Genomic DNA, 17,589 nt, shown 5'->3' with positions numbered 1-17,589 from the left:
CACCACCACACCCAGCTAATTTTTGTATTTTTAGTAGAGATGGGGTTTTGCTGTATTGGCCAGGCTGGTCTCAAACTCCTAACCTCAGGTGATCCACCTGCCTTGGCCTCCCAAAGTGCTAGGATTACAGGTGTGAGCCACTGAACCTGGCCTGTTTGTATTTTTTAGCAGCTAGTAAAACAGTTAGTATCAAACACCTACATAATATATACATGATCCCTATAAGAAAGTCTTCCTAGCCAAGAACTTTCATGTCTTGATGGAACTTTTTCTATTTTATTGCTGCTGAGTAAAAGGAAGACACCATCTTCTTCCTGCTTCTAAAGCCTTCTGATTCTTACTTTTACTGTTGTGTCAGTACAGGAAAGAGATTATAGAAACATTGTTAAGTAGATTACTATATTGATAAAATAGGATGAATAAAGAAACGTCACTACCATTTACTTACAGCATTACTTCTTTTTTTTTTTTTTTGAAACATGGTCTCGCTCTGTTGCCCAGGCTGGAGTACAGTGGCGTGATCTCGGCTCACTGCAACCTCCACCCCTTGGGTTCATGAGATTCTCATGCCTTAGCGTCTCAAGTAGCTGGGACTACAGGTGCATACCACCACACCCAGCTAATATTTGTATTTTTAGTAGAGACAGGGTTTTGCCATGAACTCCTGGCCTCAAGTGATCCACCCATCTTAGCCTCCCAAAGTGCTGGGATTACAGGCATGAGTCACGTGCCCGGCCAACTTATAGCATTACTTCTGTAAGAAAATATATTTGGAGGTCCCAAACCATCTGTTTAAAAATGAACCTTTGTTGTGTGTGTATACACACACACACACGTATCTTTCATAAGTCATTGCACATTACACACAATACTGTGCACCCTCCCTTTTTTTTTTTTTTTTTGAGATAGGGTCTTGCTCTGTCACCCAGGCTAGAGTGTAGGTAGTAGCATGATCATGGCTCACTGCAGCCTTGACCTCCCAGGCTCAAGTGATCCTCCCACCTCAGCCTCCTAAGTAGCTGGGACTACAGGTATGTACCATCATGCCCAGCTAATATTTTTTATTTTCTGCAGAGACAAGGTCTTGCTATGTTATCCAGGCTGGTCTTGAACTCCTGGGCTCAAGTAATCCTCTTGCCTTGGCCTCCCAAAGTGCTGGGATTACAGGTGTGAGCCACTGCACCCGGCCTGCACCTTGCTTTTTACACTTAACATATCTTCAAGATCTTAGGTCTTCCACATCAGTATATAAAGATAGGTCTCATTCTTTTTAACAGATGCCTAACATTCCGCAGCATTTTTTTAAAGCTGGCAACTACCTATTCAAAATATAAACATTAAAACAATCTAAACAGAATAGAATGAAAAGTTTAAACTTTGTTATCAAAGTCCATTATCAGCTTTTGGATAGACTAACCTTCACTTGGGGACAGAAAAGAAGCACAAAAGGCCAAGGAGAAGAGCAATTTGGATCTAGGGAATTCTGGAGCTGGTCTAGGACCATTCTGGTCCCATACACTTGGGGTGTGCTATGCTGGGGGTTCGGACCAGCCCTATCAACTCCAATTTTAATAATTTCCAGGAGGCCAAACCAGTGGATTATATAGCCCCTTCAGAATGTCCATGGCCCACATCTTCAGCACTCAAACTTCTGAGGAGAAACAGGGACAATGTACTTGTCTCCAGAAAAGGAAAGGACAGCTCTGTTGGAAGCAAGCTATCTGGACCTCTAGGCTTTCAAAATAGAGCTATTTCAAGTAAAACTACACTAGGCTTATTCATGGGATAAAAAACAAATGTTGCCATATTATTTCACCACTGTCTTGACTTATTCTATATTAATTTCATGGGACTGCTATCCAAATATTCGTCCACTAACAATATTATTACCTACTGGGTAATACCACTTTTGAAAGTGTCTTAAAAGAAGGAAAAAAAATAATATGATCATGTCATACTTACGAAGTGCCGGACAGCAAAAACGGAGTGCGAACACCATCCACCACCACAACATTCCTTATATTGGGTTTGGCTAACGTCTTCTTCGTTTTGGTCTGGACAGCTTTAAGACAAAGTTAAAAAAAAACAAACTACTAATTAAAATATATAAAGTCTGATGACTTTTACTTTTTTTTTTTTTTTTTTTTTTTTTAAGATGGAGTCTCGCTCTGTCACCCAGGCTGGAGTGCAATGGCGCGATCTCAGCTCACTGCAACCTCTGCCTCCCGGATTCAAGCAATTCTGCTGCCTCAACCTCCAGAGTAGCTGGGATTACAGGCACCTGCCATCATGCCCGGCTAATTTTTGTATTTTTGTAGAGATAGGGTTTCACCATGTTGGCCAGGCTGGTCTCAAACTCCTGACCTCAGGTGATCTGCCCGCCTCAGCCTCCCAAACTGCTGGGATTACAGATGTGAGCCACCGTGCCCAGCCTACTTTTACATTTTTTAAGATAGTCATTCTAAGAATTATTACATCATTAATGCCAACCCGCATTTGCCATTTACTAAACCACTTTTTTTTTAAAAGGCTAAGAAATTGACTAGCATTTGTAAGTTTCTAAATAATATTTAAGATAAACAAAGCTTATATCCAATGATGAGGGAATTTATGCCATTAATGAAATAGTTCATTTTTACTAAGTGTTTGACGACCTATTTCATTAGAAGTAACCAAATTTACACGCAAATCTACCCTTAATATTAGAAGTTGCAATGATTGATACTGTTCACTCTTCACATAGCTTGATGTTCTTACCTTTCTATGTGGAAATAAGGGGCCCTTGGTTGGTGACTTGCTATTCTGCAAAAATCTACATGCCTAAATACTTTTTAATCTCAAAAAAGCAAACTTCCTTTAGGTTTCTTAAAGAATAAAATATAAATATGTGCCTATGGTTTTTTTAAAAAAGTAAATAATACTAAACTATGGAGAGTAAAAACTGAAGTTCCCTCTTTATGCCTTCGCCTACCACACTATTTTCTTCTGAGAGGTAAAGTCTGTTTATTTGGTGTATATACTTTCAAATCATTTTTTAGTGCATTTACATGCATATACTTGTACATTATGTATACTTTATTGGCTTAACAATATAGCTGGAAGAATATTCCACGTTAATATATCAAAATCTAGTTCATTATTTTCTTGTTTTTGTTAATGTTGGAATTTACCTACTCTATCATTATTCCTTCATTATCAGAGATAGAAAAAAATTCTAAATTATTGGGAATACAATGTCAACAACGACCTTACCACACCTGTTAATGTCACAGAGAAATCTTTATAGTAAACATCTACAACCAACTTTAAAGAAATATTAGTGAGAGTTAATAGTCATGATAAAATAGGGCATAAAGATGACGCTGGCAGCATTCATGGAGATGTGCTGCTGGTGAAGGAGATAAAGGCAACAAGGAGGTAAGCGAAGAAACTGTGGCAAACCCAAGTATGTGGCACAAAAGGCCAGGATAAAGGCAGTATCAACATGAGTAAAGAGGAAGTTTATAAAAGAAAACAAGGTATGTCGGCAACCAATCAGATATAGAAAGAAAGGAAAGAGGAAAACAGGATTATAAAGGAATCTTAAAGACCAAGAATACCTAGGTACCCGAAACAAAGTGAGAACTGGTTTTGGAAAAAAAAAGGAGACTTAATTTTTTTTTTTTTTTTTTTGAGACGATGCCTTGCTGCGTCACCAAGGCTGGAGTGCTGTGGCATGATCTCGGCTAACTGCAACCTCCACTTCCCAGATTCAAGCGATTCTCCTGCCTCAGCCTCCCAAGCAGTTGGGATTACAGGCACACGCCACCACACCTGGCTAGTTTTCATATTTTTAGTAAAGATGGGCTTTCACCTTGTTTGCCAGACTGGTCTTGAACTCCTGACCTCAAGTGATCTGCCTGCCTTGGCTTCCCAAAGTGTTGGGATTACAGGCGTAAGCCACTCTGCCCGGTCTCATTTTTTTTTTTTTTGAGACAGAGTTTTGCTCTTGTTGCCCAGGCTGGAGTGCAATGGCACGATCTCGGCTCACCGCAACCTCCGCCTCCCGGGTTCAAGCGATTCTTCTGCCTCAGCCCCCCGAGAAGCTGGGATTACAGGCACGCACCACCACACCCGGCTAATTTTGTATTTTTAGTAGAGATGAGGTTTCTCCATGTTAGTCAGGCTGGTCTCGAACTCCCAACCTCAGGTGATCCGCCCACCTCGGCCTCCCAAAGTGCTGGGATTACAGGCATGAGCCACTGCGCCCGGCCTCCAGTCTCATTTTTAAACTTGCTAACTTTGAGGTGACAGAGAGACAACCAGGTGGATATGTTAATTCCACAGTTAGCTAGAAGATGCAAAGCAAAACCTCTGAAGAGAAATGAGTGTAGATTAGAAAGTCATGAAATATTGAAGCTTAGAATACAGAAGGAAAGCAGAGATGTATCCTGCAATGCCTGTTCTCCCACAGCCCCCTCTATTTCTTTTATTTTTAAATTTCCTATTTCCTCTTTAACAATAAAAGATACTTTTTTTGTTTGTTTGGATGTGGGGGGTGTTTGTTGTGTTGTTGTTGTTGTTGTTTTGGACATCCCACAGGCCCCTGTAAAGGGAGTTGCCCTGCTTACAGTCCCTGCCAAAGGGGAAGCCATAGGCACATCCCTAAGTCAATATAAAAGCTGATTAGATTCAGAGTGGCTACTGGACTCACCAATGATCCATCCATATAGGAGCCAACCAGAAACCAGTGTCATCTACCTACAAGTGATCAGCTGTGCTGGTCAGATTCTCTTTCTAGGCAAAGAAGCATGGAAAGAAATGCCAATTAGTTGAAGCTGAAAAGATGCCATGAGGAAGAACCAGGTTGATGGTAAATTGACGTCATTCGTAAGCCAGAGTTTGTAAACCATAAGTGCGCAAATAAGCCAGCCAGAATGAAGAATGATAGAAGCAGAAAGACCAGGAAAGGGACATACCATGTGGTGCGTGAGACAAAGTAGCTGGCCCCTAGAGCTGCTTGCTTGGTTCCTAATGCCTTTCCAGCTGTAGTACACACAAACCTTCTCATCCTTAACTTGAGGATCCTTTACTACACCAAAAAACCCTTAGCTTTGTGATGTCCCTACAATGGGAAGGCTGAGGGAAGATGCGAGACAAACAGTAACTTGAGAGGTAGTAGGAGAATCAAGAGAGAACGGTACACAAGATCAAAGGCAGGAGAGTGTCAAGGAGAACAAGATGGTCAAATGCATCGGTCCTCAAGGAGAATCCTTATTTCAGTAGACAGAAAACAGGCCACTAAATTTGAAGATTTGCAGACTATTCATGACTGACCTTACAGGTGACAGGTCGAATGGCACACCATCATGTCACTGCACATTTTAAAAACTAACCAAGCCAGGCGTGGTGGCTCACACCTGTAATCTCACCACTTTGGGAGGCTGAGGCAGGCAGATCATTTGAGGTCGGGAGTTCAAGACCAGCCTGGCCAACATGGTGAAACCCCGTCTCTACTAAAAATACAAAAATTAGCTGGGCACAGTGGTACGCTCCTATAGTCCCAGCTACTGGGGAGGCTGAGGCAGGAGAATGGCTTGAACCCAGGAGGTGGAGGTTGCCATAAGCTGATATCGTGCCACTGCACTCCAGCCTGGGTGACAGAGCAAGACTCTGTCTCAAAAACAAAACAAAACAAAACAAAAAACTGACCATATATTCCTTTTATACACTTTCAGATAAAATTCAAATTCATAACTCTTCTAACAAATAGCCTGTTTTATTCGGTTCCACCTTAAGTATTTTCACTACTTCTCAAAATAGAACAAGATGAGCCAGCCCCCAGTCCTTTACAGCTTTGCTCAGGTCAGCCTCCTTGCCTTTACTTATGGACCTCCCATCTGCCTGGCCCCTTTTTTGCCCATCTAATTCTTACCTGTCTCTTGGGCCTCTTTCACATTCTACCTCCTAGTAAAGCCTTCCCTGATAACTACAGTTACTGATGGTTCCTGCCTCTAAACCTCTGGGCAACCTCTAGGGCACACTGGCCATTCCAAACAATTTAACATATTATAAGGTAATTAACTCTACAAGGCACATTTAAAAAATATTCATTATTATATGTAGGAGATCAGTTGGAGTGGTGGGAGAAACTATAGGGAAAGGTGCAGGCCTTCTAAAAGGTCAGAAGGTTCTGCAGAGCCCTGGGGGAGAACAGCTGAAGGCAGCTATTCTATAACCCTGAGGCAGAGGGCAAGGAGTAGGTACAAGGGAGTGTAGGGGAATGTATCTTAAACTAGCTTATTTATGTTGACCAGGAGCTGATCTTTGATCATCCATGCAAGACATTCCTAGAAGGGGAGAAATAAATGTTAATTACCCACAGATTGTGTTTGCTTCAGGCTTTCATCATTGTGCCTACACTGAATAAGAGCAAGGAGCTTCAGCTTCTCGGGGCTGCTGCACTTTGGCCACTAGAGCCAGGCAGACCCCTAGCTGCTCTTACACTGCATACCTGTGTCTGAGTACTCATTTCATCTGTCAGTTGGCCAGGGTCTGCAGGACAGACCTGGCAGGTGGTGCCCCGTGTGAGGCATGCTGCAATGGATCACAACAGAACCCTTGAAAATGAAAGTGAAGTAAGTAATTGGTGCCTGCTCAGGATTTCCAAGTTCGAGGGGATTTTCAAGCAGGGTTTCATCATGGGACATGATGTTCAAGCTAGGGTTTCATCACGGTGAGAGACAGGACTAGCTGGATTTCCTAGGCTGACTAAGAATTCCTAAGCCTAGCTGGGGAAGGAGACTGCACCCACCTTTAAACACGGGGCTTGTAACTCAGCTCACACCCGACCAATCAGGTAGTAAAGAAGGCTCACTAAAATACCAATTAGGTTAAAAGCAGGAGGTAAAGAAATAGTCAAATCATCTATCATCTGAGAGCACAGGGGGAGGGACAATGATTGGGATATAAACCCCAGGTATTTGAGCAGGGAGGGGCAACCCCCTTTGGATCCCCTCCCCTTGTAGAGGAGCTCTGTTTTCACTCTATTAAATCTTGCAACTGCACACTCTTCTGGTCCGTGTTTGTTCCGGCTAGAGCTGAGCTTTTGCTCACCGTCCACAACTGCTGTACGCCACCGTCGCAGACCCGCTGCTCGCCGCCGTCGCAGACCCACTGTTGACTTCCACCCCTCCGGATCCGGCAGGGTGTCCCTTGCGTTTCTGATCCAGCGAGGCACCCAGTGCCATTCCCGTTTGGGCTAGAGGCTCGCCATTGTTTCTGTGCGGCTAAGTGCCCAGGTTTGTCCTAATCGAGCTGAACACTAGTCGCTGGGTTCCACGATTCTCTTCCATGACCCATGGCTTCTAATAGAGCTATAACACTCACCACACGGCCCGAGGTTCCATTCCTTGGAATCCGTGAGGCCAAGAGCCTCAGGTCAGAGAAAAAAAGGCTTGCCGCCATCTTGGGAGCAGCCTGTCCCATCTTGGGAGCTCTAAGAACAAAGGCCCACCCGTTAACAATGGGACATGAGTTATCAGCTCAACAGTAACAGTATCTAAAAGTATTGAAACAGCTGCTTGAAGCTAGCAGAGCCTCCATTTCGGACGCTCAATTAAGGGACCTAATGCCAACTGTTGTTTTCCATAACCCATGGTTCCCAGAAGAAGGCACACTAGACCTAGAGCTCTGGGAACAAGTCGGAAGAAATTTTTTTTTTTTTTTTTTTTTTTTTTTTTGAGACAGAGTCTTACTCTGTCCCCAGGCTAGAGTACAGTGGCACGATCTCGGCTCACTGCAAGCTCCACCTTCAGGGTTCACAGCATTCTCCTGCCTCAGCCTCCTGAGTAGCTGGGACTACAGGCGCCCACCACCACTCCCGGCTAATTTTTTGTATTTTTAGTAGAGACCGGGTTTCACCGTGTTTGCCAGGATGGTCTCCATCTCTTGACCTTGTGATCCGCCTGCCTTGGCCTCCCAAAGTGCTGGGATTACAGGCGTGAGCCACCACGCCCGGCCACAAGTGGGAAGAAATCTTAAATGACATCATGCACAAGGGCAACAGGTCCCAGTAACATCTTTAACGTTGTGGGCCTTAGTTAGGGCTGCTTTGGCCCTGCTCTACACAGAAGAGCCTAAAAAGAGAAGGGAAGAGGAACCATCGCCTACCTTACCACCTCCTCCTTCCTTAGCCCCACCATTACTGGGTAAAGGTGCCACAGAGGAGACAGAGGTTTTTCCTGAGCCCCCTCCCCCAATAAACTGGGAAGAAGACAATGGATATACTACAGTTATGGGACCCTGTCTTAGGCAAGCAGCATTAGAAGGGGAGCTCTTGGCCGGGCGTGGTGGCTCACGCCTGTAATCCCAACACTTTGGGAGGCCGAGGTGGGCAGATCACGAGGTCAGGAGATCGAGACCATCCTGGCTAACCCGCTGACACCCCATCTCTACTAAAAGTACAAAAAATTAGCCAGGTGTGGTGGCGGGCACCTGTAGTCCCAGCTACTCGAGAGGCTGAGGCAGGAGAATGGCGTGAACCCGGGAGACAGAGCTTGCAGTGAGCTGAGATCGTGCCACTGCACTCTAGCCTGGGTGACAGCGCAAGACTCCATCTCAAAAAAAAAAGAAGGGGAGCTCTTAGCCTTCCCAGTGATGCAAGATCAACAAGGCAATCGGGTACATGAACCCATTATTTTCAACACTTATAAAGAAATAAGAAAAAGCATTAGAGAAAACAGAGCCACTAGCACATTTACGAGAGGATTGATTGAGGCCATAGCAGGCAACTACCATATGACCCCTTTCTAATAATGGCCAATTATGTACTCAATAGTCACCTAAGGACTCTCGTTCTGCCTCATGTGCACACTGCTCCTAAGCACATCAAAATTTGCTCAAGGGCAAGACAATACAGCTCCATTTTATATATTCTGCAGTGCTCTGGGCACACAGCAGTAATGAATTATAAGAATCTGAATTGGGAGCTAAAATATCTGGGTTGTAGGCCTACTCTGTCACGATTTTCTTATTTGCAAATATCAGAGCTAAACTAGATGACCTCAAAGGCTCTGACCAACTCCAAAACCTACAATTCAATGGCTGACTGATATACATTCTATACTCTTTAAAAACAATTAAAATCAAAGAAGATAATAAAAGTGTCATATATTATACAACTATTATACACACACACACAGAGATAGACATCTATACATAGACATACCATCAAATCAGTCAAAATTTCCATCAGACACATTTCCAGTCCATCAGATGACTAAAAACATCCATAAATTCTGTACCCCTCTATTTTAATTCCTTCATCTTAACAGCTCTGTCAAGAAGAGATATTCACACGAGCTTTAAGAGGAATTAGTTATAAAATTACTGTAATCTTCAAACCAGAATGCCAGTTAAAACAAAAAAAAATTACTGCAACCTAAAACCTGCTCAGCACAGGCACATGACTGCTTCCTCCCTCAAATCAGCTGGCCACTTCCCATTGTTTTATCACGTGCCTTCTGGGACCACTATCATCATCAGCGTTAATGCAAGTTATTTGTGGGACACTGTGTTATATTTGCGGAACACCATGTTATACACTGCCAAAAAGTTAAAGACTCACAGGGCTTACAATACAGTTGGGGAGACATAAACATCAGAAACAGTTACAGAGCAATATAAGGAATAGTTTAAACACCAGCCAGATACATGGTTTCCTCTGCTGGTATTCAGAATGACCTTCTCCCACTTGGCAAGGATCAGGTCTATTTGTGTGACTTTGCAAAGCAAAGACCTGGGTCAACATTAGAATTAGGTAAAAGGCAAAACAAGACAGACAGGAATTATTTATGGGGCTACTACAAACCTATATTCTAGTTAGAATGTAAAGGCCACAGGAAATATATTTGTTATATGACAACGTGAAACTTCTCTAGTTGGGATTAGGCAATAATAGAAAAATACCATCTTGCACTTATAGTGAATTTATAGTTTTTAAAGTACTTTGAGATATCTCATAACTATATGAGGCTGACAAGACTAGACTTATTATATATTTCTTTCTTAGATGAAGAAACCAAGCACAGGGAAGTAAAGTGACCAGTTCAAGGCTACACTGACCAGAAAGAGGTATAGCTGGAAGAGAGTACAGGTCTTCTGAATCCTGGGAACCAAATCCCAGGATTGTTTCTTTCTTTTTTTTTTTTTTTTTTTTGGAGCCGGAGTCTCGCTCTGTCACCCAGGCTGGAGTGCGGTGGTGTGATCTTGGCTCACTGCAAGCTCCGCCTCCTGGATTCAAAGATTCTCGTGTCTCAGCCTCCCAAGTAGCTAGCTGGAACTACAGGTGTATGCTACCACGCCCAGCTAATTTTTGTATTTTTAGTAGAGATGGGGTTTCGCCATGTTGACCAAGCTGGTCTCAAACTTCTGACCTCAGGTCATACACCTGCCTCAGCCTCCCAAAGTGCTGGGATTACAGGCATGAGCCCCCATACCCAGCCTGGAAGGTATTTTTTCTATTAAGTTATTATACAAGTAGAAATACCACAATAAAACCAAAATCAAAGGCATGGGTCAATACAGAATCTAGGCAAGGAGAAAAATGTTAAGAATTTGTCAGGGTGTTTTTAGCACTAGCCAGTGAAGATACAAACCTACAGCAGATTCTACAAAAATCTGCAATAAAGAAGCCTAATTCATTGCGTTTACTAAGGGTGTAAATGACCATATAAAATCAACACATTTCCTTACTCTTTCATTTCATATTAACTAAACAACTTTCTGTTATTAACTAGTTCCTAATCACTTCTATTTCAGGAATGGGCCCTCTTGCACATAGGAGAAGATATTCATCAATAGAGAAGCATTTCACAAATTGCAAATTTAAAAAGTTAACTTTTGGTTCCATAGCAGGTCTCAAGAGCATTTGTATGCCATTCATCTCCAGGACGGACAGCAAGAGGATAAATAAACTGAGCAGAGAGGTTTATGGAACCTCCATGACTCCAGCAGGTTCAAATCCCAGAAAACAGCCTCCCATCAACATCCTCAAGCCTAATCCTAAATAATGTAGTATCATTACTGATTGGCCCTATAATTTTTTAATCTGAAGGCAACAGAGATGTTCATGTTGCTCATAAAAAGGGGAGAATTAGCAAATTAGTTTTGGTTTTTATTCAGAGTTCACAAACTACAGAATCTGGAATCTAACATTTAAATCAGAAATGTTTATTTTACAAGTTACTGTACCTGGGGCAGCTCGTAGCTGGGAGGAACAGCTCAGAGGTCTTATGGCTGGAAGACAAAATAAACTGTTTACAAAAAGCAATACCATTCAGTATCTGTGCAAGATGTTTATAAATCCAAATCCAATCTCTAAAAATAAAAAAAAATAATAAACTTACAAAATCTGAGGGCCCATTGTGATGTAGTGGGAAGATTTTTAAAGGGGTAAGTCAAGATAGTAGTCATTCTGGAATCTAAAAAGAGAAGAACAAAAGTATATCCTGGATTAGCTGAATAATTTGTAGTTTACATTGTAGTCTATGAACTCTGATAACCTCATCCATGGCTACTAGAAAACATTAAAACTTAATCTTACCAACTATTCTCCATCCAATAACATTATTATGATAGGAACATCGATATGGCTTTCACATTGTACCAACCACTATTCTAAGCATTAACCATCTAATCTTCACAATGACCTACAAAGGAGGCATGATTATTACATCCTTTGTAAGAGAGAAGGAAATTGAGGCATAGTAGGATTGAGTGACTTGCCAAAAGACCTACAACTAGTGAGTGGCAGAGCTGGAATTTTTATTTATTTATTTATTTATTTGAGATGGAGTTTTGCTCTTGTTGCCCAGGCTGGAGTACAGTGACGCAATCTTGGTTCACTGCAATCTTCGCCTCCCAGGTTCAATCGATTCTCCTGCCTCGGCCTGCCGAGTAGCTAAGACTACAGGCACGTGCCACCATGCCCGGCTAATTTTTTGTATTTTTAGTAGAGATGGGGTTTTGCCATGTTGGCCAAGCTGGTCTCAAACTCCTGACCTCAGGTGATCCATCACCTTGGCCTCCCAAAGTGCTGGGATTATAGGCGTGAGCTACCACATCGGGCCCAGAGCTGGAATTTGAACCCAGGGAGTCTACCTCCAGAGTGTGTGCCCCTCTCCTTTAGGGTCAAAGAAGCAGAAAGACGGCTAGGCATGATAATAAAACCATTAGTATTAGTTTCACGATTCTGAAGGCTGTACTATGATTACGTAGAATGCTTTGTGGAATGTTTGTATCTGAAGGGAATACACACTAAATAGGGATGGTGAAGCATCATGTCAGCAACTTACTCTCAACTGCCACTAAAAAAAGTTTGTAGTACTGCACTTGCAACTTTTTTCAAAGTTTGATACTGTATTGTTTCAAAACAATAAAAAGTAAAACATATAATAACCCTATATATTAAAAAATATGTAAAATATATTAAGTACTTCCCCCTACCCCCCAAAAAAGACTAAATTTCTAACAGTGAGTTCCTACAGATCACTAAGGAAAACACTAGCAGACAAATAGGCACAGAACATGAACAGACCACAGAAAAGGAAATACAAATGGCTCTTAAATATATGAAAAGAAGTTCAATTTCACTCATAAGAAGAATTCAAATTAAAACCACACAGATATAATTGTCTGTCAAAGTAGCAAAGATTCAAAGGTTTGATATATACTCTGTGTAGATAAGAGTATGTGCAAATAGATATTCTCATATACTGCTGCCAAGAAAACTGGTGCAATCCACGGGGAGGGCAATTTGGTAATTATCCGTGAAAACTATAACTGCACCTAATGTTTGAACCAGCAATTCTACTTCCATGAACTGACTTCATGGATATTACTCACACACGGGACATGATCCATATTGTTACTGTAATAGTCAAAAATTAGAATAACCAAAAAATAGGAAAATCGGTAAGTAAACCATGCTACAACACCCCTGTGAAATACTATGCAGCTGTAGAAGGTAAGGAAATGATTATGCACCAATTCGGAACCATTTTTAAGCTATATTATTAAGTGAAGAAAGCCAGATGCAAAATAGCTGTACAGCATACTATCATTCATGTTAAAAGAGGAAAAATATTATGTACATTTCCTTGTATCAGTATAAAATCCCCCTGGAAGTATAACAAAGACGTTAAAAATAATTGTTGGCTGGAAGAAAGGGAACTGGGTAACTAGGGGTCAGGGGTGGAAGACTTGTCATCACACACCTTTTATAATTTCTTAATTTTGAAGCATGTTTTAACTAAAAAAAAAAAAAAATCAAAACCAAAAAAACCCACAAGATTTACCAACAAAGACTTTCGCAGCCAGCCTCCAAGTTGCCCCCCAGTAATCTCTACCTCTTGGTATTCACATCCTTGTCTAGCTGCCTCCCTCTCCATATCACAGAATGTATAAACCAAAGAGTATGTTACAAGTAATGGTATGCCACTTCTGAGATAGGCTATAAGAGATACTGCAGCATCTGTCGTGGTCTCTCAGCTCACTCACTATGAGAGAAGCCAGGTGGCATATCCTGAGCAGCCTTATGAAGAGGCTCCTGTGGTGAGGAACTGACGCCTCTTGCCAACAGCCATGTGAGTGAGCTTGGAAGCGGAGCCTCTAGCACAGGCAAGCTTTCAGCTGACTCCAGCCCTGCCAACATTCTGACAACCACCTCATGGGAAACTCTAAATCAGAGCAACCCAGCTAAGGTGCCCTTGATTCCTGACCTTCAGAAACTATGAGATGGTAAGCATGTATTGTTTTAAACTGCTAAATTTGGCGGTAATTGGCTACACAGAAATAGATAAAACAAAAGCTTTAAGGTCTAACTTCTCTTGGGTCTTTAGAGACTAAAAGAAGGATGTCCTATAGTTTCCGAAAAGAAAAAAACAAAACACATGTTCCAAACATGTGGACTGGAAAGAGATGGAGAAGCCCAAGCTTTAGGATCACCAGCCTAGTTCAAAGGACTCTGGGCCAGAGAAACACAAAGAGGTCCATGAGAGAGGCACCATTCAGAAGCTACTTACAATGCCACAAGGGTCTGGGATACAAGTTCCCTTACGTAAAGTTCATCTTGAAATAAAATTCATGAAAATAGTCAAGAGAATGTTGAAAAACAAAAGGGGGAACCTTGTTCCAATAGATAACAAAACTTTCTAGGCTAGGCACAGTGGCTCATACCTGTAATCACAGCACTTTGGGAGGCTGAGGTAGGAGGATTGCTTGAGCCCAGGAGTTCGAGACTAGCCTGGGCAACATAGTGAGACCCTATCTCTACAAAAAATACAAAAAACTAGCTGGGTATGGTGGCATGTGCCTGTAGTCGCAGCTACTCAAGAGGCTAAGGTGGGAGGAGCACCCGAGCCAGGAGTTCGAGGCTGCAGTGAGCCATGATCACGCCACTGTACTCAAGCCTGGGTGACAGAGTAAGATCCTGTCTCAAAAGAAAAACAAACAAAACACTTTCTATAAAGAACCAATAATTAAAACAGAGCAGCTCTAGCACAGGAATAAACGACATTGGTCAACAGAACAGGATGTAGCAGTTCAGAAGCAGATCCATATATGTAAGAATTTAGTGTATAATAAATACAACACTTGAATTAGCTGAGAGAAATTATTCCATGAATTCACTGGGAAAATGGCTAAACATTTGGAAAAAATTTTAGGTCCGTAGCTCACAGCAAAAACACAAATAAATGCCAGACAGATTAAATATTTAAATGTATATATTTTAAAAATATATATTCTAACTATAAAAGTACTAGAGGAAAACATCAGAGAATATAATATATACATATATGCACGCGTATGTATTTTTTAGAGACAGGGTCTCGCTCTGTTGTCCAAGCTGCAGTGCAGTGGTATGATCATAGGTCACTGTAATCTGGAACTCCTGGGCTCAAGGGGTCCTCCTGCAGCCTCCTGAGTAGCTAAGACTACAGGCACATGCCACCATGCCTGGCTAATTAAAAACAAAGAACAAAACTTTAGAGACAGGCTAGTCTCAAACTCCTAGCCTCAAGTAATCCTCCTGCCTCGGCCTCCCAACATGCTGGGATTACAGGCATGAGCCACCATATCCAGCCTCAGAGAATATTTTTATCACTTAGATGGAGAAGGGATTTTAACATATGGCACGAAACCCAGAAGTACAACAGAAAATAATAACTAATAGATCTGATCATATAAACATTCAAAATATACACATAGTAAAATATACTAAAATCAAGTTAAAAGGCAAATAGATTCAGAGAAAATATTTGCAACATGTAAAACAGAAAAGGATACCCATAATCCATAAAGAACTTGTACAAATTATAAGAAAAACAGGGCCAGGCGCAGTGGCTCATGCCTATAATCCCAGCACTTTGGGATGCCCAGGCGGGTGGATCACCTGAGGTTGGGAGTTTGAGACCAGCCTGACCAACATGGAGAAAGCCCGTCTCTAATAAAAATACAAGATTAGCCAGGCCTGGTGGCGCATGCCTGTAAGCCAGCTGCTTGGGAACTGAGGCAGGACAATTGTTTGAACCCAGGAGGCGGAGGTTGCAGTGAGCCAAAATCATACTATTGCACTCCAACCTGGGCAACACAGCGAGACTCTGTCTCCAAAAAAAAAAAAAAGAAAGAAAAAGAAAAACAGAAACAATCTATCATGGAATCTGTAGTTTGTACTCTAATATCCATTCCACCCAATTATGTAGCTGCTGTATGTGGCTTACATGGGACTGAATCCAGCCCAACTCCAGGGTTTAAACCAATCAGAATAATCTCATTCTCTCTGCCAAGATCATTGATTCAGGTACCAAGGCCTCAAACAACCATGAATGGTATTGCCTTGACCACTGGTATTGGTATGTGGATGGTTTCATCAGTTAAACACTCAAGTCTTCTGTCTATAATTCTGGAACACAAATCTTTCCTTCTGAGGCCTGACATGGCTATAGCAATTTGCAAACATTAACAAAGCTAGGCTAAGATAGAGCTAACACCAGACAAGCAGAAGAGTATGGAGCTGAGAATCCTGGAAAAAGAAGAGTCCTGGCCAAGTCCCATCTGAAACCCACCCTCCCATTGTGCTTTTCAGTTCTGTGAGCCAATAAATCTCCTTTATTTATTTATTTTTTTTGAGACGGAGTCTCGCTCTGTCACCCAGGCTAGAGTGCAGCGGCGCGATCTCGGCTCACTGCAACCTCTGCCTCCTGGGTTCAAGCAATTCTCCCGCCTCAGCCTCCCAAGTAGCTGGGACTACAGGCGCACACCACCACACCAGGCTAATTTTTTTTTATTTTAGTAGAGACAGGGTTTCACCGTGTTGGTCAGGTTGGTCTCAAACTCCTGAGCTCAGGCAATCCGCTCTCCTCGGCCTCCCAAAGTGCGAGGATTACAGATGTGAGCCACCATGCCTGGACGAATAAATTCCCTTTAAGAAGCCAATTGGATTTGAATTTTCTGTTATTTGCAACTGAAAGACTCCTTCCTGATACATGACCAAAAGCAAGAATGAGAACACAGGCAATTCACAGAAGAAATTAAAATGCCAAATAAATAAAATGTGTAATGTTCAACCTCATTAACAAAATGTTGTGATTTTTTTTTTTTTTTTGAGACGAAGTCTCACTCTTGTCCCCCAGGCTGGAGTGCGATGGCACGATCTCGGCTCACTGCAACTTCCACCTCCTGGGTTCAAGAGATTCTCCTGCCTCAGCCTCCCGAGTAGCTGAGACTCCAGGCACGTGCCACCACGCCTGGCTAATTTTTGTATTTTTAGCAGAGACAGGGTTTCACCATGTTGGCCAGGCTGGTCTCGAACTCCTGACTTCAGGTGATCTGCCCGCCTCCGCCTCCCAAAGTGCTGGGATTACAGGCATGAGGCACTGCGCCCGGCCTGTTTTTCTTGTTTTTTGTTTTTAAATTAAAGCAAGGTATCATTTTGTGGTTTTCAGATTGGCAAACATTTAAAATATGGTTAATATATAATTCTAGTAAAAATGCATCCAACTAAATAGGCACTTCCATACATTAGAAGACATGTAAAATGCTAAGGCCTTTTGGGATGACAATTTTGTAGTTATAGTGAATTTTTGAGTCCAATAATGCTTTTGATTGGTCTCTAACCTATAGAAATATTCAAAATGTGTGTATAGCATATATAGGTCTCTAGCCTAAAGAAATACTCAAGGTGGGCCTGGGGTGGTGGCTCACGCCACTGAACTCCAGCTTGGGAGACAGAACGAGACTCCGTCTCAAAAAAAAAAAAAAAAAAGAAATACTCAAGGTGTTCACTATAGCACTGTTTATATTTGTGGAAAACTGGAACTAATCTAAATACACATCAGTAGGAAACAGTTAAGTAAGTTATAGTATAAACACACCATGGAATACTGTTTGGCAGTTTGCAAAAGAAAATGAAACAAAATGATGTACATGTATATATACTGACATGGAAAAATGTCCATAATATATATTAAATGAAAAAGCAAGCTACAGAACAATGTGTATTAGAAATTAGAATAATAGATTAGAATAACTGGAAAATAGGGAAATGGG

The 17,589-nt window shown here is 41.9% G+C and overlaps 1 protein-coding gene across 1 annotated transcript in view; it reads right to left on the bottom strand.

Moving 5' to 3' along the window:
* The window catches only part of HADHB (hydroxyacyl-CoA dehydrogenase trifunctional multienzyme complex subunit beta), a 44,801-nt gene that overhangs the window by 23,916 nt on the left and 3,296 nt on the right, over positions 1–17,589 (bottom strand). The window contains exons 2-4 of the mRNA XM_003270605.4: positions 11,388–11,462; positions 11,233–11,277; positions 1,963–2,062 (exon numbers count right to left, since the gene is read on the bottom strand). Coding sequence (XP_003270653.1) covers positions 1,963–2,062; positions 11,233–11,277; positions 11,388–11,454 — 212 coding nt within the window. The 5' untranslated portion in view covers positions 11,455–11,462. The remainder of the gene's footprint in view (positions 1–1,962; positions 2,063–11,232; positions 11,278–11,387; positions 11,463–17,589) is intronic.

Source organism: Nomascus leucogenys, chromosome 19 (genome assembly GCF_006542625.1).
Source record: "Nomascus leucogenys isolate Asia chromosome 19, Asia_NLE_v1, whole genome shotgun sequence".
Classification (NCBI taxonomy): Eukaryota; Metazoa; Chordata; class Mammalia; order Primates; family Hylobatidae; genus Nomascus; species Nomascus leucogenys.
Note: the sequence above shows the minus strand (reverse complement) of the source record. Positions and strands in the feature narration are given on the sequence as shown.